The sequence below is a fragment of the Cricetulus griseus genome, chromosome 10 (assembly GCF_003668045.3).
Source record: "Cricetulus griseus strain 17A/GY chromosome 10, alternate assembly CriGri-PICRH-1.0, whole genome shotgun sequence".
Lineage (NCBI taxonomy): Eukaryota > Metazoa > Chordata > Mammalia > Rodentia > Cricetidae > Cricetulus > Cricetulus griseus.
In genome coordinates, this window is record NC_048603.1 from 17,231,907 (window position 1) to 17,254,482 (window position 22,576).

Consider the following 22,576-nt stretch of genomic DNA (forward strand, 5'->3'; position numbering starts at 1 on the left):
GAAATACACAGATTAATAGAAATGGGTTAATAATTAAGACAGAGCTAGCCAGTAAGAAGCCCTAGCCATCGGCCAACAGCTTAATAATATAAGTATTTGTGTGCCTATTTGGGGTTGAAGGGCGGCGGAACCTGGTGGGACAAGAAACTCCAGCAACATGTATGTTATATACAGACACATGAGTCAGCAGGAATTACAGACGGGGCCTTGTTGCTAAGGTGGTTAGAAAGCCAGGCCCCAGGAGACAGGACATGGGCGACCAACCCGTTTGGGATGGTTGTTAAGAGAGTTCCAGAGGGAAAGACAAAGGTTTTTGTCAGGTCCACAGCTTGTGATCACAACTGAGCCCCTTTATTCTACTGCTGTTTCCCTGGCTGAGCTTCCACGGTCACAGCCGCCTTGTTGGAACAATGTTTGTGGTTCTGGATGCTGCTCCTGGGGGTAGAGGGTGACATCCCATGCAGGAGAAGCTCTCTAGCATTGACTTCCAGGCAGCGCTGCCAGTTTTTATTCTACCCAATAACTCGTGCCATTCTGGACAGACTACTCTCTGAAGCTGTGCCTTGAGTGGAGCCATGGTAAACCCACCAATGTGAGAAGTAGAGAGTCAACCTCCAGGAGAGCACGGGAGATTGATAGGAGGCCTACCACTCTTCTCATCTCTTGGGTAGAGCCTCACCCCCTTCCAATGATAAGAATTTGGGTTCAAAGCCAAAATAATATAAAAAGAAAACAAAAATGAATTTGCAATGTGGTTGGGAATTAAGGGCCAAGGCACCCTGCAATGTTCATTTCTTCATAGGCCCCTTCTCTGTGTGTAAACTTTTGGGAAAAAATGTACTTTTCAAATTTTATCTTATAATAATGCAATTAAATTTACTATCCAAATAAAGCATCCTGTTCCTGCTTTAAGAAATCCTGGGTGCTACACAGTGGCACTGTAAGGTGAAAAGGGCCAAGGAAAAAATACCCTACCCCTGACTTGACCCCAGGACCAGGGCTTGAAATCACACCAATCCCTGATCTTGCCCCAGAGTCAGGCTGCAGAATCCCAGCAATCACTGAGGTCTCTGAGCACAAAGTCCCACCAATCCCAAGCCGCCCTGGAGAGTTACACCACCACCCACAAGAAACCCCCTATAAGCTGCAGTGGAGCAGAGCAGAACAGTAACACTTTTATCACTTTCTCTGGGAAAACCTTTCCTAGTGGAGCAGAGTTGCTACACTCCAGGGCCTGAGGGCAGATCTGTAACAACTTCCTTAGGGAACTCCTCCCCTGCGGAAGCAAAGTTGTTACACTAGGGAACCCTTTCCCTGGAGCAAGGCTGTAAATTGCTGCCCTTAGGGTGACTTTGGGTCTTTCTTGACACCTGCCTGCCTGCTGGGACCCTTTTCTAACCAATCTGCAACACTTACAGGCACAGACCTACAATCCCAGTGCTCAGAGATTCAGTCAGGAGCACCACAAGTTCTAGACTAGACCACAGAGGAAAATCTGTTTCAAAAATAAAAACAAACAGCAAAAGCAAAGCTGGAGGGGAAAAGGAACAGGAGGAGGGGAAACATTAATTGTGGGTAACGGGGAAGGGAGACGAGTGCACGAGGACCTGAGCTGGATCCCCAGTATTGTAGCACGATAAATAAAAGACCCAAAGATTGATATTGGGAGTTAAAGCTTCAAGCTGAAGTTCAGAAAAGCAAAGAATCCGGCCACTAGCTCTTATCTCTTCCTATGCTCAGACCAAAGGGTGATCCTCAGACTGTTCCCGACTTCACTGCTCCTCAGATTCACTCAGACTGCTATGCTCTCCTCAACATGGCTAGAGACTGCCTCTTAGACTGAATGCCTCTACCTTTTATTCCTGTCAAATTCTGGGTCAGTGGGTGAGATCCTGTTCCAAAAATTTGAGGAGGATATTTAATGTCAATCTCTGGTTATCCACAGGCATGTCCATAGCTGAGAAAAATCTCGTTAAATGAGTTTTTTGAAACTCATATAATAAAATTTAAAATTATGCCAACACAACATAATCCAAAGATTAACTAATTAGATACTTACATATTGAGGAATAATGTAGGAAAATATTGTCTTTGTTTTCAATACCATGTTCCTGTGGCAGCAGAGAGCTTTGTACAGTGGACTTTGTACAGTTAGCTATCCCTAGCATGCTACAGTCTCCCGTGTGAGCTGAGGTGTTTCTGGCCGCCTTTGCGGTGGCCTTCAGAGTACAAACTGTACATGTTGGGCCCTCGGAACTCAAGTGGCAGGAAAGTCCTAGCATTGCTGAGTGCTCCAGAAACCGTGCACCCGTTGCCTGCTTGATTTTGATTAACCTTTAGCCATTTCACATTCGGAAACCTTTTCGCTGTTGCCACAGATTCCCACTTTCGGAGGCTGTGGTCTGGGTGACAAGCGTGGGAGACAACTCCAGGCAAATTAAAATAGCAATGGTGATTCCAAAGTAGTGGGCTGACTGTAACTTAGTGAGGCCCAAGTACACGGAGTGGGTAATTTAGCCCCAAATGTGCTGACCCATATAGGTCACTTTTGAGCTCAAGGCATGACACCCCGGTTCAGATTTGTGCTTCCTACAATGTCAACCTGATTTCCTTAGGAAATACATGCACTAGATAGGCTGCGGTTCTTTCTAGATCAGATTGTGACCTGGTTAAGCACAAGCAAGCACTGAGGCAGAAAGTATTTGTGTCTTATAGCCAACCTCTAGCCAGCCAGTTAAGCAGAGTGGATACAACTAATGCCCTTCTTCGTAGCTTTAAAGGCAGAGAAAAATAACATGCTGTCTATGACTGTCATAGACAGTCATAATGATATACAACAAACTCTGGCGTTTTGGCTTAATGTTTTCAAAAAACAAAACAAACAAAAAAATTCGCCAAAACCCAAGTTTAAAACATGACTGCATTATTTGGCTTAGTAATGGAAACAGAGAAATCAGGATATTATTTTTTTTCATGTAGTAAGTTTGAACCAACAATTAAGTCGAACTCCTCATGCTCTGAAGTCACAATAGGTAATGTAAATATTACCCCAGATTGTAGGTAAGGCCTCACAATCCAAGAATAGGCTACAATTCCATTCTAGGTATCACAGACTATTGTTGCATTTAAACTATTGTCTTTTAGGAAACTCAATAAAAAACAGTATAAAGGTATTCTTCCCATAGAGATATGAAGAAAAGAGGTATATTACACTCACACCTGCTCATTTACACAGTGGTATGAGATTCTTCGGCTAGCAAAGGGAATATCTTCATAGTTCTTCCCAGATTGAGGCACATTTATATACAATTAGCATGTATATAAAGCATGTATCTAAGATTTAAAAGCCCATAGCATGATGTATGTAAGATTTAAAAGCCCATACCAGGAGAGAGAGAAGAATTCAGAAAAAAAAAACAGTCTTACTTTGTAAGAAATAAAAGTACCCAAATTGTTATAAGATCCCTATGGTCTCCCATGTGTGCTATACCAACTATGTGCAAGTGAAAACTACAAGTTCAGACCAAGAACATGCTGAGATAAATGAAATCTAAAATAATTTCGTAATATGCTTGGGGTAATAATACGATTTATGCAAGTATCTAGACATTGAAAGAAAAACAAAAGATGCTTAAAGGCCAGGAAGCAGTGATTGGAAGCCTAACTTCAGATGAGCAAGGCTATTCGGTGTGGGACGTTAATGATGCAGGGGAAGCCGTGTGGTAACACAGTCTGATCCACTACACGGGACGCGTGCATCAGCTTTGTTATTCTTATACCCAGATCCGAACAGGAGCACATGCCGCCACACTCCAGTAATGCCACCATGAAGGCATTTACCATAAATGGGGGCAATCGGGTTGCATAGTAAAAAAATGCCCCAGAAACAATTTGCCTGGATAATGGGAGGAGGACTCCCTGGAATTTGTAACACACCCCTTTAATTTAGAGTGAATTGTGAGACTTAATGTGGGTTAGAAAGTCGGCAAAACTTTACTACTAAAAGCAGCTAATATTTTGGGGTCTTTATATAAGTAAGGCGGAGATTTTGTTTCTCATGACCGGCAATACAGGGATTGCTATATAATCTCGCACATTCATCTTAGCCTTTTCAGTTTTTAAGATGGTTTAAATAAGCCATCAGTTTTTAAGATGGTTTAAGAGTTCAAATAAGCTGACATGATCACCGATCCTATCCCTAACATTTGATAAAACCTACTTAAATATTGCCCTTATTAATGACCACCGGAACACAGCCGTGTTCATTACCCTCATGATTCAATTGCCTGAAGTTTGGGTAATAAATCGGGATATGGTTAAAGGTTTTTCATGCCAGACTAGAACATATCAATCTATTTTATTGGACTACGTTATGTAATGAAGCTTTCTCAAGGCCAGATCATCTGCTAATTATAATTATGCCAAATCATTTTGCTTAAAATTGAGCTGATTTTGAAAGGTCAGAAATCCATGAAACTCACTTAGCTCCCCCCCCCACCCCATCCTTTGTACATTTTGGATGTTAAAAGTGACATCCTGGCTCCTTAAAAAAAAGGAAGAGAGAATCATTGTTCCCATGAAAAGCTGATTAGAGCAATGGCATCTACACAAACACCATCTGATTAATTGATTTGAAAATTTGAGGAAATCACTGTATTTTTAAATTTCAAAGTTAAATTCCACCCTCACCAGCCAACCTTTATTGACAATAAAGTGCTCTTTATTTAGTGACATTTCTTTCTAGTAAATGTGAACTGTATTGAACCCGAAGAGCAGTTCTCGTTTTAAATAATCACTTCATCAATAAGCAATGATGCAAAGGTATTTTAGCAGACTCTCAAATCCTTTCTGGAACCAGTTTCCTTTCTGAGCATAAAAGAAGTCACCGTCTGCTGAGCATTGCGGTGGCCTCTCTCCTCTCTGGTGTCCCATTGGCTTCCAGCAATAACCTGCTCCCCCTAAATGCCCTAAGGAGTCAGTAGTGGCTTCAACAGATATCCATCCTATGTCCTGCTGTTCCATATTGAAATACCATCACCTCAATCACTAAAGTATCCACCTTATGGTGGTCTAATGAGAAATATCCCCCATAGGCTCATGCATTTCCTTCCCCAGTGATGATGCTGTCTGGGGAGGTTATGGGTCCTTTGCAGGGGACAACTTTTCTGGAAGAAGTATGTTACTGGGGGTGGGCTCTGATAGGCTCGGCCTGCCTCCTGCTTTCTTTCTGCCTCCTATGTATAGATTAAGCATGGTCAGCCAGCTTCCTACTTCTGCTGCCTGGTTTCCTGCCTTCCCTACCATTATGGGCTCTCTCTCTCTCTCTCTCTCTCTCTCTCTCTCTCTCTCTCTCTGCAGCTGTGAAACAAAATACACTCTTTCTCTTACAAGCTGGCTTTGGTCATGATACTTTTCACAGCAAAAGAAAAGTAACTCATACACACCCCAAACTCATGTGGGTAAAAGAGCCTACAATTTCTCTAAAATATAGAACAATGGAATCAAGATGGTCTTATTGCAATGAGTGAGGAGAGAAGAAAGAACTATTTAGAGTAGAGACATCATTTGTCTTCCAGCCCTTCAGAATTAGACTTTTAAAATATGTAAAATATGAGACTTATAGGAATCACCCAACATGAAAAAGCCACCAGACTACATACGGGTAAGGACAGGAGCAGCTAGGATGCTTAGATGTTGTTGGTGAGGATGTAAAATGATAAGTGTTCCCATCTTTTATCAGTTTCTAATGAAATTGAACATAGTCTATCATATGATCTATGATGAGGGAAGTCCTTCTGTATCCTGTATATATGTTTCTCTTATTGGTTGATGAATTAAAACACTGTTTGGCCAATAGAGGCAGGAAGATAGGCGGGGCTAGGAGATGAGGAGAATCCTGGGGAGAAAGGCAGAGAGGAGCCAGAAAGAGACACCAAGTAGCCACCAAAGGAGAAACAGGTCTGGGCATTTTACAATAAGCCAAGACCACGTGGAAATATGTAGATTTATAGAAATGGGTTAATAATTAAGACAGAGCTAGCCAGTAAGAAGCCCTAGCCATCAGCCAACAGTTTATTTAATAACTAATATAAGTCTTTGTGTGCTTATTTGGGGGTGAAGGGTGGCAGGACCTGGCGGGACAAGAAACTCCAGTTACAATCTAGCTACTCCTAAAATGTGAAGTAAATATACATGGCCATCCAAATATCTGTACAGAAATGTCCATAGCACCTTTACAGTAGCCAACACTGTCAAGAACACAAATGTCTATCAACAGAATATCTATGATCCTTTTCTTCTGGAGAAAAGAAATCGGGCTCCATTCACACAACAAAGAACAACTCAGAAAGCGTGATAAAGCATGGCAACACGGATGGATCCCGAAATCATACTGTTCAGCGAAAGAATCCAGACTCAAGAGTACATACTACACGTTTTGTTTATATGAAGGTCAAGGCCAGGCATAACCAATCTGTGTTAATAATAAAAAAAAAATCAACACAGTATTTGTCTTTGGTGGGGTGGGAGGTCCATTTGAAGAAGTGCAATGGAACTTTCTAGTATAACAGGCACGCTTGTGTTGATCCATGTGATGATTACCAGATGTGATGGCTAGTTTTATGTCAACTTGACACAAGCTACAGTCATCGAGAGGAGGGAGCCTGGACTGAGAAAATGCCTCCATAAAGTCAGACTGTAGGAAGGCCTTTGGAGCATTTTCTTACTTAGTCTATGGTGGGTGATGCTGTCCCTGGCCTGGTCATTCTTAATTCTCTAAGAAAACAGCCTGAGTAAGCCGCAGGAAGCCAGCCAGTAAGCAGCTCCCCTCCATGGCCTCTGCATCAGCTCCTGCCTTCAGGTTGCTGCTGGTGTGGAGTTCCTGTCCTGACTTCCTTTGATGATGAACTGTGACATGGAAGCATAAGCCAAATAAACCCTTTCCTCTCCAGCTTGTTTTGGATCATGGTGTTTTATCAGGGTAGAAATAGTAACCCTAACTAAGATATCAAGATTTTACATTTTCCAAATACATTGCTTTGAATATTTAAAATCCGTGTATTAACTGAGTGCTGCTGATTAAGTCTCAATGTTACTTCTAAAAGAATCAGTAGCTTAGACCACAAACAATATTCCTCTGAACATTCTCACATATATGTAATAATATGATCAAAGAGAGATATCAGTGAGAACTTTGAAATTAGAAAAGAACGTTGTATGAACTATCAAAATAAGAAAACACACACACATACACGTAACTCCTTTATGAAACTTTGTGCTATGATCTGTCAGGGGGGTGTTACATTGACCCTAGGAATGATTTCTGTTGTGGCTTGAATCTTAAATGTCTCCCTAGAACCCATGTGTTGAAGGCTTGACCCTCAGTGCTGCAGTATTCAGTGATGGTGTCTGTTTGGAAGGTGACTGGGTCATAAAGACTTTATGAAATGATTAACATATTTATGGATTCATAGCTTAGAGGGTTTGGAGAGAAGATCCACGTCACAAAGGGAGCTTCCTGCCTTTGCTTCCTGACTACCGTAAGTTATAAGCATCTAATTTCCCTGAAGTTGCTTCTGGAATCAGAAATAACAGAGCCAAGTGATCATGGACCAAAATCTCTGAAACCGTGAACCAGAATAAACCATTCCTCCTTATAGGCCAATTATTACTGATACTGTTACAGTGATAGATGGCTAATTCTGATGGATTAATTTAATCAAGTCATAGCAAAAACTCAATAGTGTCTGTTTTCTATTATTTTACCTAGTAACTGTTGCCCAAAATCCATGTATATACATTTTGATGGGAAATTTGTTTCCTTGAGCTAATGTTCAACTTGTTCTAGTGGATTTCTGTCCTCACACATTTTATTTTCTCAAAGTTGGTCTCAGTAGTAACCCCTACCCCCAGTGGTAAAGGGAGTTTTATTTTTTTAATTAGAAAATCATGATTTTCCACAACAGCCTTCATGTTTCAGGCTCCATCTGTGCCTAAATTATTATCTAACCAGGCTGCTCTCCGTGCTCCCAGATCAGAGATCTGTGGTTGCTGCATTGCTACCACCATGAAGGTGATGCTATTTGCTGACTTCAGATCTTGGGGCTTCAAATAAGAGGGCTTCCAGGAGGACTGGGGACATAAAGGCAAGGGTCTTGGCTCAGTGGGGAATGCCATGTGTGAGCACAGCAGAACTAGCAAGACTCTAAGAAAGTGGCAACACACGGCTGGCAAGTTTTCTAGGGCCATGAGGAAATAGAAGAGCACCCTCATTTCACCAGGACGCACGCACTCACAGGACTGGGTATTTGCCAGAGTCAGCCTGCCACAAAGGACCGAGAACTTTTAAATAGACAATTCCAGAGGATTTAAAAAGTCAACGTAGAAATCAATGCTTTTGGTTTACAGTTATATTGCAAGTGTAAGTATTCCGCACGTCCTGGCTGGTTTTACCTTGTGTTGCTCATAATACTGGGAGGCACCAATTCCACCTTGCTCTTCAGCTGTCCAGAGCACCAGGCGCAGAGTTCTCTTTGGACGCAGCCCTGGGAAAATAATGAAAGGCACCCTTCAGTTTGCTTTCAATGATTTTCAAATGGTGGAGACCTCATCTGCACTGTGGAGGTAGGAAGAACAGAGCACCTGTCCCTTGCTGGTACAGCCCCTGCTTCAGGCTATGGATGACAGCAGAGGGGTACACCTTCAGAGATAACCTCCAGGGCGGGGTAAAAGTGAGAGATCATGGCCAATGCCACTTATGAGGCCCAATGTATGATCAAGTTAAGTATTTTTTTTATACCTTATCTAGAAGGCAAGGTTAGGAGGAGCCTAAGATCTTAAAGCCCTACCAGAGACTTCAACTGGAACCAGATTGCTTAGCAGTTATTTCAGGATAAGGTGAGCAGGGATCGCTTCTTAGACTCAATCCACCAGCAAAGTTTCTCATGCTCTCTCTGGGAATCAACTAAGAAGTGGACGCAACGTCTGTGGTTACTCACCGGCATGGAAGATGTAAAGTCATCCCCCAAGGTCAATGAAATTAACCGAATGAGCCTGCCATTTCTTCCCATCGTTTCACCAACAACCTGACAGCCCCTTCACGGACTCTCAGTGAACAACGTATAGATAGTCTCTGACCCAACCCATTAGTTTTTAATGTCCTGATTGCATGAGCAAAACATATAGCTATTTAGTAGAAAACCACCTTGGATCCCAAGGTTTGGTCTTTTCCTGCACTACAGATAGCAGTATCATCATCTCTCACGTCACCAGACAGCAGCAGCAAACACAGTTCCTAGTGGATCACATGACCACAAGGAACACTCTCAGTGCTCTCCAGGGTGTGGAGTTGCTGTCTCAGGATGCTTGCCAGGTGAGGTGCTTCAGAGTACTGAGGACAGCGGTTCTCAATCTCCCTGACACTGCGACCCTTTAACACACACATTTCCTCAGATTGTGGTGACCCCATCATAAAGTTATTGCCATTGCTCGTTCATAACTGTAGTCTTGCTACTGTTACAGATCATAATGTAAACAAATATTAGTGTTTTCTGATGGTCTTAGGTGACCCCAAAGGAGTTGGTTGGGACCAACAGGTTGAGAACCACTGACTTTTTTCAACTTAGAGTGGTTTGTTCAGAATGAATTTACCATTGCAAGCTGAGGTGCTGCTAATGGTAGACCTGTCACTCCCTGAGTCTTTTTCTGAGTTACTCTCCAGTAATCATTAACTGCAGGGACTCGATTTTAAAAGTATAGTGAAACAATGAGACACTTTTCTACCAAGAATTAAAGTTTCTCCTGGTTTGGACCTGATTACTGCTGGAAAATAGCAAAAGCAGGGAACATAAAGCTGGCCTTCAGCTTTACTGTGAGGATCCACCCTTCTGCAGGGAATTGTTGGGGATGATTGCAATGTACTTTGAGTGGTACTGAGGCTGCCATGGTACCAATCTCGGGTATACCCATAATCCCTCTGCTTCCCACAAGCTACAGTCTGGGCAGCAAGTGCTCCTGAGACATCAAGCTCCATCCTGCCCACTCCAGGCACCAACAAATGGTCCTTGCAGAAGCCTGGTGGTAAGAGTCCTATAGGAAGGAGTTTCAGTGATGAGGGATGTCCTTCTGTATGCTGTAAATAATGTGTCTCTTATTGGTTAATGAATAAAGCTGTTTTGGCCAATGGACAAGCAGAATTCAGCCAGGCAGGAAATCCAAACAGGGATAGGGAAAGGTAGTAGGTAGAGTCAGAGACGCCATGTAGCTGCCGAGGAAGAAAGAGACCTGGGTATTCTCTGGTAAGCCAAGACCATGTGGAGCTATATAGATTAACAGAAATGGGTTAATAATGAAGAGAGACCTAGCCAATAAGAAGCCTGAGCCACCAGCCAAACAATTTATAATTAATACAAGCTTCTGTGTATTTACTTGGGACGAAACAGCTCTGGGACTGGGCGGGATAGAAACTTCCATCTGCAATTCAGTTTCCTTGAAGTGGATATAGCTGTGAAATCATTTCTCACTGGAGCATTAGGTAAAAGAACACGGGTCACAGAGGCAGGCAGATCTGAGCTCCTGGAAAAGCTGGGACAAGTCACCTCAGAAAATCCTAGTGACATTTCTATAAAAGTCTATCTAGCACCCAACTCACTATGCTCTGGTCCAAAACTCCAGCCGCTATTGACGGTTGCAGCCACATCTCAATAGTCTTGTTGCTGCAGCCCTCTCCCTCCTTAGATAACGTTACAGGTTGTGACTGGAAGCGTATTTGCAAAAGTGAATCCATGTAGGTGGAAGTTTCTGTCCTGCCAGCAGCTCCCAAATAAACCCACCGAGGCTTATATTAATTATATACAAATGCTTGGCTAATAGCTCAGGCTTGTTACCAACTAGCTCTTACAACTTAACCCATTTCTGTAATCTATGTGCTGCCCCAAGGCTCACGGCTTTTACCTCTATCCCGTTTTGTATGCTTGACTCATTCTCCATCTGGCTGGCGACTCCTGTGACTCTACCCTTCCTCACCCCATCCAGCATTCTCAGTTTGGCCTTCCCACCTAACTTTATCCTGTTCAGCTTGTTTATTAAACCAATCATACGACATGTATTCACACAGTGTACAGGAGGATTATTCCACAGCAAAGTCAGACCACATTATTTCCCTGATCAGAACCTCCAATACAATGAGCTTCTGAGAAGCAAGGATTTAGACCTTAAATTATTATTATTTTTTAATTACAAGGATGGTAGGGCCAAACCAGTAGAATCAGAGGGTAACTCATTGGTTCTCTCTACCATTTGGTTCCAGGAATCTAACTCAGATGTCACAGGCTTTGGCAGAAGTGCCTTTATTCAGTGGACCATATTCACTGGCCCTGATTCATACTTAATTAAAAAATGATGTTTTATGTGTATGGATGTTTTTCTTAAGCATATTTATGGCACCCACTTGTGTGCCTGGTGCCCAAGGAAGCCAGAAGAGGGTATCAGGTTTCCTGAAACTGGAGTTACGGATGATTGTGAGCCGTCTTGAGGATGCTGGGAATTGAATCCCAGTTCTCTGGAAGAACAACCAATGTTCTCACCTGCTGTACTGTCTCTCCAGCCTGATTTATACTTTTTAATCGAGTGCCATGTTTCCAGTTCTTATATTGGTGCACACTGAATATGAGTGAATAAATGAATTCCAGGCTTGATATGTTGATTAGAATAAAATTCAAAGCTACTTTTCCAGCTATATTTCCTTCTAAAATATTTCTTCTAGCTCATTTCCAGGCAAGGTTTTACTTATGGAAAAGGCAAACATATCTAGTAAACCCTACTACTGCTGGGTGTTAGCCATGTAACTACTGGACAGTTGGTCTGCCTGAACCTTAGGCTTCTTGTTTGACAAGTAGAGATCGTATTATAGACCTGTGCTGTACTTCTTACTCCAGATGGCTGGAATGACATATGAGGAAGGCATGTAATTGACATTAATAACAAGCTGTAAAGCTATGTGACAGGTGTCCACAACAGGGCACACTTTACACACACCCAGAGGAAAAGGGTCACTTACACACTCAGAGAGGAAAATTTCTTCCAACATCTTTAAGCACTTGGCAAAGAAAAGGCGGAGAACTTAATACTTGCTCCATAGTCAACTACCTGCTTGCATTCATAGCACGGACTTAACAAACTTGTCAAAGAAAGTAATATGAACAGGATTGCCAAAGCTCTTTGTTTTCTTAAAAGTAAATATACTTGATGGGTAGTAGAGAGATATTTAAGTGGCTAAGGGCTCTTGCTGCTCTTGTGAAAGACTTGGGTTTAGTTCACAGTGGACTGGAACTCCAGTGCCAAGGGATCTGAACTCTTCTTTTGCTTCCAGGAGAAGCAGAGAAATACATGGTATTCGTACACACATGCTGACATTCCAAATGCACGCAAAATAATAGCAAATAAATCTTAAAGAAAAAGAGATCCTTGATTTTGATCTGTAGGCAACAGGAAGTGAACTGAATTAGGAGATAAAAGACCTCAAAGCCTACCCCCTCCCCACAGTGACACACTTCCTCCAACAAGGCTACACCTAATAGTGCCACTCCCTATGGGCTTATGGGGGTCAATTACATTAGCACACGTATCAGTCACAGTCACATAGTAGGCTTTCAATGACTTTCTTAGCCTCTTCTCTGCCTGATTCTGGATATCTTGGCACCTGGTGACAAAGGTCTCCAGGCAGGACAAAGCCTCTCACTTATGCCTTCTCTTCAGCAGCCTTGGGACATCCCTGATGTATAGAATCCCGAGTCAAGGAAAACTCAGATTTCATTTAACCTGTAGAAAACACAGGCTCTTTACGTGTGAGATGCATGCACTCCTCAGCGCAAACAGGTTCAGTTACAAATAAACACAAGCAACTTCCTCACTCTGTAGGTAAAGGGCAGTCAGAAATACATTTTCTGGATGAGGTCAAAGCTAAATACATTTGAACACTGAATGAGATTAATATATCATTTTAACTTTACTCTAAAATTTTAACTTAGGCTTACCTAAATAAAATCCAAGCTTTTTCATGTTTCTTTTTATTTACTGATTGTACACACACACACACACACACACACACACACACACACACACACACCACAGCATGTATATGCAGACCAGAAGACACCTCATGTGAGTTTTGTTTTACCCTCCCACCATGTGGATCCTGGGGATTGAACTCAGGTCATCAGGCTGGAAGGCAAGTGACTCAGCTCACTTCATGGAACCACTTTGCTGTCCCCAAGTTAGGTTTAAAACCCACATGTTTTAGGTATGTAAAATGACAGTATCTACAGCTATGATAGGAATAAGTCAACAACAGCAGCAGAGATCAAAAATCAAATGCTACAGAAGAAAGAGGGAGCAGACAGCTCCGGCACAGGAAGCTATGTCCCAGTTCTGGGGAGTGTTTGCTGGAATGCAAGCCTAGTGCACAACCAAGAACACGAACCCGGGAAGGATGGAGACCACGTCTAGCTGCAGCAGCTGGGCATCAGGTTTTTCTAGTTTACACCACAGAATGGGCCATTCAGTGGTTTTCTGATGAGCACCTCCATGCTGTATGACAATCAGCTGATAGAATTGTGAACTGTGGCTTTTCTCTCAAAGAACACTTGACAATAATGTATCAAAACTCTGCTTCGGCTTATAAAATGTGATACACATGCATTTCATTTTCATTTGGTTCAAGAGAGCAGCGGTGCTGGGGGGTTAGCACCTACCACAAAAGAGGAAAAGAAAATGTTTAATATTGGGTTTTGTTATTTCCAAATTTAAAGGCAAAGAAGACGGGAGATTACTATCATTAAACTAATAAACTGAAAAGGTCAATTGGCTGTCCTACATTCATACCAGGAAAACTAAAATTAATCCTTGTTGTAGACCCCTTTCTCAAATCCTGGCATCTAGAGAGACTCTGGTATTCACGCCCACTTTCTACTCCCTCCCCTTGGAACTCTACTTAAGTTCTGCCTTCTGTGACCCGATTTTGAAGCATGTGTCACACTAGTTGGTAAAGGCGCTAGTTGTCCAAGCCAACCCCCTTTCCCTACCACGCTCTTTAGCAGGTTGGAAGAGAAAGCCTACCCTAAAAAAGATAGAAAACTTCGGCCATATGCATCAGCAATGAGTATTATGTCTGATTTACAGAGATAAATAATGGTCTGGTGTTATGGTAAATCTTTCCGCCAAAAGCCGCTGAACCCCACCGCCATCGTGAGCTTTACGCTAGCCGCCTGCCTGAGTTAGGGCCCAAATGAATAAACAAACTTGTATTAGGTTCAAAACTGTTTGGCCAATGACTAGGATTCTCATCTGTTAGTTCAGTCTTAACTATCATAAACCTATATATTTTATAAGATTTATCTTATCGGACACCTTATTGGCGTCCCTCCTTGCTGGTGGATCACATCCTGCCGCTGGAGGAGGAGAACGGGAAAAAGGGCCCTTCCTGTTTCTCCTTCACTTAAATATGAGTCTCCTTGCTATGTCACTTCCTGCCTGGATCACCACTTCTCTACATTTCCCAGAATCCTCTTTGACTCCTAGTTCCATCTAACTTGCTGTCCCATTGGCCAAACAGTATTTTAACAATCAATAAGATAAACATACACGTAGTACTTTCCCCATCATCTCTTTTCTGTCTAAATAAAAACAAGGGTAACATATCTTTTATAATGACTGAAGAAAACTATAACCATAACTATCTGTCTTTAACTCTATCAAAGACCACAGAAGGATAATATATAAACTCTAGAATTGACAGGACATCTCGCTACCTGAACAGTCACCCAAACTTCCTCTGTAACACTGGGGCATCCATCTTCAGCCCATAGGCCACAGTGTGTCTAGCACACTTCTCCATTTCAACAGAAACCCTTCAGTGCTCTCTTGTTTTGTAAGTTCAGCAGTCACTTTCTTGTGGGTCCTGTTTGTCCAGTTTACACAGCAACAAACAGTCCAGGCAAGAGCAGTTTCTTGCCCCAAATGGCTAATCTTGCCATGTTGAAAGCAAACTCCATAACGAGTTTCATCAACGCTCATCCTCCTTTTTGACATAATTGGTGTGCCAGGAGCAGTTGTGTCTCACTGACAAGAAAAATCCTAAACCATTCAAATGCCATATTTCTTTAGGTCTTTGAAAGGTTTGAAGAATAACTAACCATCTCAAATACATCTCTGTATATCTAGAAAACCTAACCTAATAAAAGATCTGTATAAACACAATACCTAAACATATACATATCACAAAATTGACCTTAAAGTTGTACCAATAAATGAAAATCTATACCAAAGAAAAGTATTCATTCCTATATCCTATTCCCCTTTTTTTCTTTAAAAAGAGATTGACTATGCTCATTATCATTTATAACTAACCCCACTTAAATGAAAACAAACATTTATAAACAATATTTGGGGATTTGTGCATCGTTCTTTCTAAACTGCTTCCTGCTGATTTGAGGCGATGTTCATATACCATGGGGATCATGATAAAACATAGAAACCTGGCCAAGTCCTTGTTTTTGTAGTCTGTAAGGCTGTATCATCTCAGCTTTAGGGGGTCTTGCTTGATCAAACCATATTAGTCTGAAAGGAATCCACAGCTTTTCATTTTTTGTGGAAATATAAGCAAAACCTTTATTTCTAAGTAGCCTGTCCTTAAACTTAAATTTTGAAGTCAAAGCATTTTTAAAATGTATAAGTTGGATTAATTTAGCAGCATTTATAATCAAACGTATTTTAGCAGCAATAAGTTTTTCCTTGGCAATCAAACAATTTAAAGATAACAATATGGCATAAAGTATCCAGATTCTCTGTGTATTTTTCATCTCTAGGTGGCTTTTTTACTATCACAAGCCTACATATATTTTTTAAATGTAGTGTAAACCTTTAGAGGTTTTTCTTTACCTGGATCTGTCTTTATTATCTCAGAAGTGTCGAGTCTAAACCCCAGAAGCGCGGGGATGCCACGAGCCTATGGAAGCTGCTCCGATGCCTCTCAGCAGCCCGACAGGGCAGGCTGTGGTGGCGGGATTCCCTCTTTCTCTGGGAACCTTGGAGCCTGGAGTCATCCTGATCACTGACACCATTCTGTTATGGTAAATCTTTCCGCCAAAAGCCGCTGAGCCCCACCGCCACGTGTGAGCTTTACGTCAGCCGCCTGCCCGAGTTAGGCCCAAATGAATACACAGAAACTTGTATTAGGTACAAAGCTGCTTGGCCAATGACTAGGATTCTCATCTGTTAGCTCAGTCTCAATTATCATAAATCTATATATTTTTTAAGACTTATCGGATGCCTTATTGGCGTCCCTCCTTGCCGGTGGCTCACATCCTGCCGCTGGAGGAGGCGAACAGGGAAAAAGGCCCCTTCCTGTTTCTCCTTTGCTTAAATATGAGTCTCCTTGCTATGTCACTTCCTGCCTGGATCAGCACTTCTCTACTACATTTCCCAGAATCCTCTTTGACTCCTAGTCCCGTCTAACTTGCTGTCTCATTGGCCAAACAGTATTTTATTTAACAATCAATAAGATGAACACACACAGTAGTACATTCCCCATCAGTCTGGGAGCCTATGGATTGAAGGAGCAGACTGTGGCTAAACGCACAGGGTGGGACTCTATTTTTACACAAGGCAAGTTAGACCATTTGTCATATAATAGATGAGAACATTATCATTGATTTTTTTAAAATAGGGAATGGACTAAGATTAATTAATCTATGGAAGAGATTTGAACCTATTCTTTAGAAGCACTGGTAAAGAATGATTTTTAAAGACCTTTGTTCTAGGAAGAGTCACTTTGTCTCTGTCTCAGTTATATAAATATAACGCAACCAGGTACTTTGTTGGTGCCCTGGGCCAGGGCAACAGATTTTTAAAAAAAATGTTTGTTTAGATTTCTTTATCTTCCTTTACGTGTATGAATGTTTTGCCTGCATGCATGCATGTTTACCATGTGCTTGCCCTTTGGATCCCCTGGAGCTGGTGTTATGGATGGTTGTGAGAACCCCAGGTCCTCTGCAAGAGAAATAAGCTGTCTTAACTCCCGAAACATCTCTCCAGCACCGTAACAGGTTTTTCTGCTGTTTTCATTCATTCATTTTTTTTTTTAGATTATAATGTAATTACAGCATTTCACCCTTCCCTTTCCTTCCTTCAAACTCCTCTTTCCTGTCCTTCAAATTCATGGCCTCTTTTTACCTAATTGTTGTCACATGCATTTGTGTGTGTATGTATGTGTGTGCGTGTATGTGCGTGCGTGTGTGTGTGTGTGTGTGTGTGTGTGTGTGTGTGTGTGTGTGTATGTGTGTGTGTACATATTCCTAAAAACTTGTTTACTCTATATATGTTACTTGTATGTATGTTTTCAGGGCCGATCATTTGTTATTGGATATTGGTGCCCTCTTCCTTGGGAGAAAACTTTCTTCCACACTCACCATTCCTCAGCTGTCTGTGGCTAGTTCTTTGATAGGGTTGAGGCCTCGTGCCCTTTCACCTTGCTCTGACATGTCTATTGGTGTCCTCCTCGTTCAGCTCACATTGGACAGCTATATTGGTGAGACTTTACCGCTCCTGAAATTACCAGGAGGCATAATCTCACAGAAAACTCCCTGATCCTCTGAGTCTTACAATCTTCCTGCCCCTTCTTCTGCAATGTTCCCCGAGCCTTGGTTGTGGGGGTTGTTCTGTAGATGTACCCACTGGGACTGGGCACCACAATTTGCATTTTGTTTGGTTAAAGAATTGCTTGGACAATGGGAGGAAGAATTAGTGTGGCAAAGGAGAGCTAAGGCCTTCTAGGAGGGAAACCTGGTGCCCCTCATCTCTCCTTGGCCTGAAGAGTGAGATGAGAGATTTCGTAGGTCAAGGTGACACTGACTAAAAAAACACCATCAGGGCTGGTCTTGGAAACTGAAGTCAAGCGACCCTGATGGAGGAGGGTCTTTGCTGTTAACACGGCTCTCCTCATGGGCCCTGTGGCTCCAGGAGAAGGACTCTGCTTCACTAGGCTTGGCAATAGCTCTATAAACACCCACTAGTCCAGTCAACAAAGCACAGCGGGGATGATCAGAAACAACAGCTGAGGCTAGGAACGTAATCGAGGCAAGTTGGGACTCAGCAGCTGACCTGAGTAGAGACCCAGAGTTGATGAGCAGTTCAGGGGTGGTGGGAGGGACTTCAAGAGAACATTTCACACTCCCTGCTGACAAGCCCGATTGAGGCCTGAGTGACTACCTTCAAAGCAGCTTGAAGCAATGCGATGATAGTTATAATTTATGTTTCTGGAAAGGTAATAACACTTAATAATTTTCACAATTCAAAACAACAGTCCTACCCCATTAGAGCGATTAGGACTCTAACAGCCAGGAAATCACTATTAATCACTGGTAATGAGGAAGACACATTACTAAAGTGAGCTGGCTACTTACAGGCCAACCCAGTCTTTCCTCACAGCCTACTTCTTCCTTTCATTCTCAACTCGAGCTATACTATATTTCCTATCAGCCTTGAACACACAAATACATGCTGTCTTAGTCAGGGATCCTATTGCTGTGGAGACACACGGTGACCACGGCAATTCTTACAAAGGAAAACATTTAATTGGGGATCACTGACATTTCAGAGGTTTAGTCTGTTATTATGGCAGTGTGGTGTTTGAAAGAAAATAGGCCCCAAAGGAGCGGCACTGTTAGGAGGTTGGCGGGCTTTGAGGCCTCCTGTGCCCAAGCAATGCCCAGGGTCGCAGTTCACTTCCTGTTGCCTGCAGATCAAGACGTAGGACCCTCAGCTCCATGATGACAACAGACTAAGCTTCTGAACTCTAAGTCAGTCCTAATTAAACGTTTTCCTTTGTAAGAGTTGCCGTGGTCACGGTGTCTCTTCACAGCAACAGAACCCTAGGATATGCAGGGAGCTCATCCTTGTGCAGGCAGAAATGGTGCTGGAGAAGTAGCTGAGAGTCCTAAAGCCCACCCCACAGTGACACAGCTCCTCCAGCAAAGCCACACCTCCTATTCCTTTGGGGGCTATTTTCTTTCAAACACCACACATGCTATTTCAGATCATTGGTCTTTGCATAGATATTTTTCTTTCCTATCTCTAACCCCCCTTTGCCTTTTCTGTCTGGTCAATCCCTAGGCATTCACTAAAGTCCATCTCTAATGCTTTCTCCGAGAAGAAGACTTCCCGAACTTAAAGGGTGACTGGTCCTCTCTTGAAGATTCTCTAGAATTATATATATGTATTCATTTTTCTTTTTTACAAGACAGGGTTTCTTTGTGTAGCCCTGGCTGTCCTGGAACTTACTGTGTAGTCCAGGCTGGTTTCTTTAACTCACAGAGATCCACCTGCCTCTGCCTCCTGAGTGACAGCATTAAAGGCGAGCGCCGCCACCTGGCTTACGTATTTTTTTTTTTTTAAACCACACTTAAGGGCTGGAGGGACAGCGCAGCGGTTAAAGGCTAGGCTCACAACCAAAACCACACTTCAACAGTAATCTTCCAAGGATACCACTAGCTTTCCGAAATTTATTAATTTCCCATTTTTATAACCTAGACCTGTAGCAAGTATTTAAAAGATGCTGGATACACGGTCAGTTACTAAGCAGACTGAATGTATTGGATAAATAGAAGGCACCACCTTGCTGTCTAATCTGAAGCGCGTTGTACCTACTCAGTTCAGGCTTCCAAGTCTGAACACCACAGGTTAAAACACGCCAGTAGCCACGATGCTTCAGTGAGCTTCAACTTCCACAACGGCTTCAGCGGCTGTCGCATGCCCTCTCTTTTAGCACAGCGGGGTCTTGTCAGAGTGCGGTGCCTCCACAGCTCTTGTTGACCAAGTCATTAAATAAATGTATAATGGTCACAGAGAGCCTTCTGTTAGCTAATGGACTTAAATTATAGATATTTTCCATCTAAAATTCGAGTAGACTCTGTGTTTTTACTTTGGCAATTTTAATGTGAATTCAATCCATACCTTTTGCAAATTTAACACTAAACCAAACGAAACCTCATAACCGTATGGTCATTTTTTCTTTGTAAGTTTTACAGACGTGTATGTATCCAATACTTTACAAATATAAAAAAAGTGATTTCTACATATATACTGGCATTCATATTCCACTTAAATCGTGGCATGTGTGGTCTTATTTTAATGATATTCAAAAAACAGCCCATTGTTATTTTTTTTTAGCTCATCTATAGTTGATATTTAAGGTTTTTTACTCAATGGTCAAGTTCTTGTAAAAATAGAAATACCAAGTGTAAGTGATGTAAACACTTTTTTAAGTTCTTGTTACTTTTGGCTTTTAATTTTGGAATCAGGGTGTTTCTATGTCGTCCTCTCTGGCCTGGTGCTTGCTTTGCCTGGGCTGGACTTGAACCTGAGGCCTCCAGCGTGGTGGCATTAGAAGTGTGAGCCGGCCTCAAGATTCTTTGTTTCTTTCTGTCTCCTCCCTCCTTCCTTCCTTCCTTCCTTCCTTCCTTCCTTCCTTCCTTCCTTCCTTCCTTCCCTCCCTCCCTCCCTCCCTCCCTCCCTCCCCCCCTCTCTCCCTTCCTTCCTCTCTTTTAAAATTAGCATGATGACGAAAATAAGCTTCGCCCTCTGCTTCTTCTGAAATCCAGAGCTGTTGCTTCCGTGTTCGCCACACTGGCGATTCATATAAACACACGGATCACATCCGTGTAAAAAACACACGGATCAGATCCATATAAACACATCTGGGGTGAAACAGACCAGCGTGTAGGCAGACACAGACTAGCATGTAGGCATGTAAGCAGACACAGAGCAGCGTGTAGACAGAGACAGACTAGCATGTAGGCATGAAATGCAGACACAGAGCAGCGTGTAGGCAGAGAGACTAGCATGTAGGCATGTAAGCAGACACAGAGCAGCATGTAGGCAGAGACAGACTAGCATGTAGGCATGTAAGCAGACACAGAGCAGCGTGTAGGCAGACACAGACTAGCATGTAGGCATGTAAGCAGACACAGAGCAGCGTGTAGGCAGACACAGAGCAGCGTGTAGGCAGACACAGACTAGCATGTAGGCATGTAAGCAGACACAGAGCAGCGTGTAGGTATAGACAGACTAGCATGTAGGCATGTAAGCAGACACAGAGCAGCGTGTAGGCAGAGACAGACTAGCATGTAGGCATGTAAGCAGACACAGAGCAGCGTGTAGGCAGAGAGACTAGCATGTAGGCATGTAAGCAGACACAGAGCAGCGTGTAGGCAGACACAGACTAGCATGTAGGCATGTAAGCAGACACACAGCAGCGTGTGTGGTTTTCAGTGCGGCTGCGTTAATCTCAGTCAGGGACACCATGACCACAGCAGCTCTTAGAGAACATGCGCACGGGACGGGCCACACGGGACAGGCTTAGCGGGTGGGATCACGGTCCGCCGGGTGGGAAGCAGCCGGCTACAGGTCTACATACAAGAGCTGTGTGTGCAGCCACAGGCAACACGGAGGAGACAGAGACACGGGCTTGAGGTCAGCACCTGAGACGGCAAAGCCCAAAGCAGAGTCTCACGTCCTCCTACATGGCCACACCTACTCCTACATGACCACGCCCACTCCTCCAGCAAAGCCACGCCTACTCCTACATGGCCACGCCCACTCCCCAGCAAAGCCACGCCCGCTCCAGCTTGGCCACACCCACCCCTACATGACCACACCCACTCCTCCAGCAAAGCCACACCCGCTCCAGCATGGCCACGCCTACTCCAGCAAAGCCACAATCCTCCGACATGGCCACGCCTACTCCAGCATAGCCACGCCTACTCCAGCATGGCCACACCTCCTCCGACATGGCCACGCCTACTCCTATATGGAGTGATACATGTAGGTAGGGTGTATGTGTGTGTGATGTATGTATGTCTGATGTATGTGTCATGTGTACATGTGTGGTGTGTGTATGATGTATGTATGTGCAGTGCATGTGTGTGTGCTGTATGTATGTGTGGTGTGTGTGTGATGTGTGCATGTGTGGTGTATGTGTGCGTGATGTATGTAGTGTGGTGTATGTCTGTGCGTGATGTGTGCATGTGCGGTCCGTGTGTGTGTGTGTGTGTGTGTGTGTGTGTGTGTGTGATGTATGTATGTGTGGTTTATGTGTGTGTGATGTATGTATGTGTGGTGTATGTCTGTGTGTGATGTATGTAGTGTGGTGTATGTCTGTGTGTGATGTATGTATGTGTGGTGCATGTGTGTGTGATGTATGTATGTGTGGTGTATGCGTGATGTGTGCATGTGTGTGTGTGATGTATGTTGTGTGTTGTATGTCTGTGTGTGATGGATGTATGTGTGGTGTATGCGTGATGTGTGCATGTGTGCGTGATGTATGTAGTGTGGTGTATATCTGTGTGTGATGTATGTAGTGTGGTGCATGTGTGTGTGTGATATATGTATGTATGGTCCATGTGTGTGATGCATGTATGTGTGGTCCATGTTTGTGTGACGTATGTATATGTGGTGCATGTGTGTGTGAATTTGTATGAAGCTGTGAGAACACCTATGTTCTTTATCTCTTCTGTCAGAGCCTCCT

General features: G+C 43.0%; 1 protein-coding gene across 3 annotated transcripts in view; it reads right to left on the reverse strand.

The window, feature by feature from the left end:
* The window catches only part of Cpq (carboxypeptidase Q), a 369,164-nt gene that overhangs the window by 91,236 nt on the left and 255,352 nt on the right, over window positions 1–22,576 (reverse strand). For all 3 annotated transcript variants that reach the window (XM_035449658.1, XM_027431533.2, XM_027431536.2), the window contains exon 6: window positions 8,452–8,543. In XM_035449658.1, the coding sequence (XP_035305549.1) occupies window positions 8,452–8,543 (92 nt within the window). The remainder of the gene's footprint in view (window positions 1–8,451; window positions 8,544–22,576) is intronic.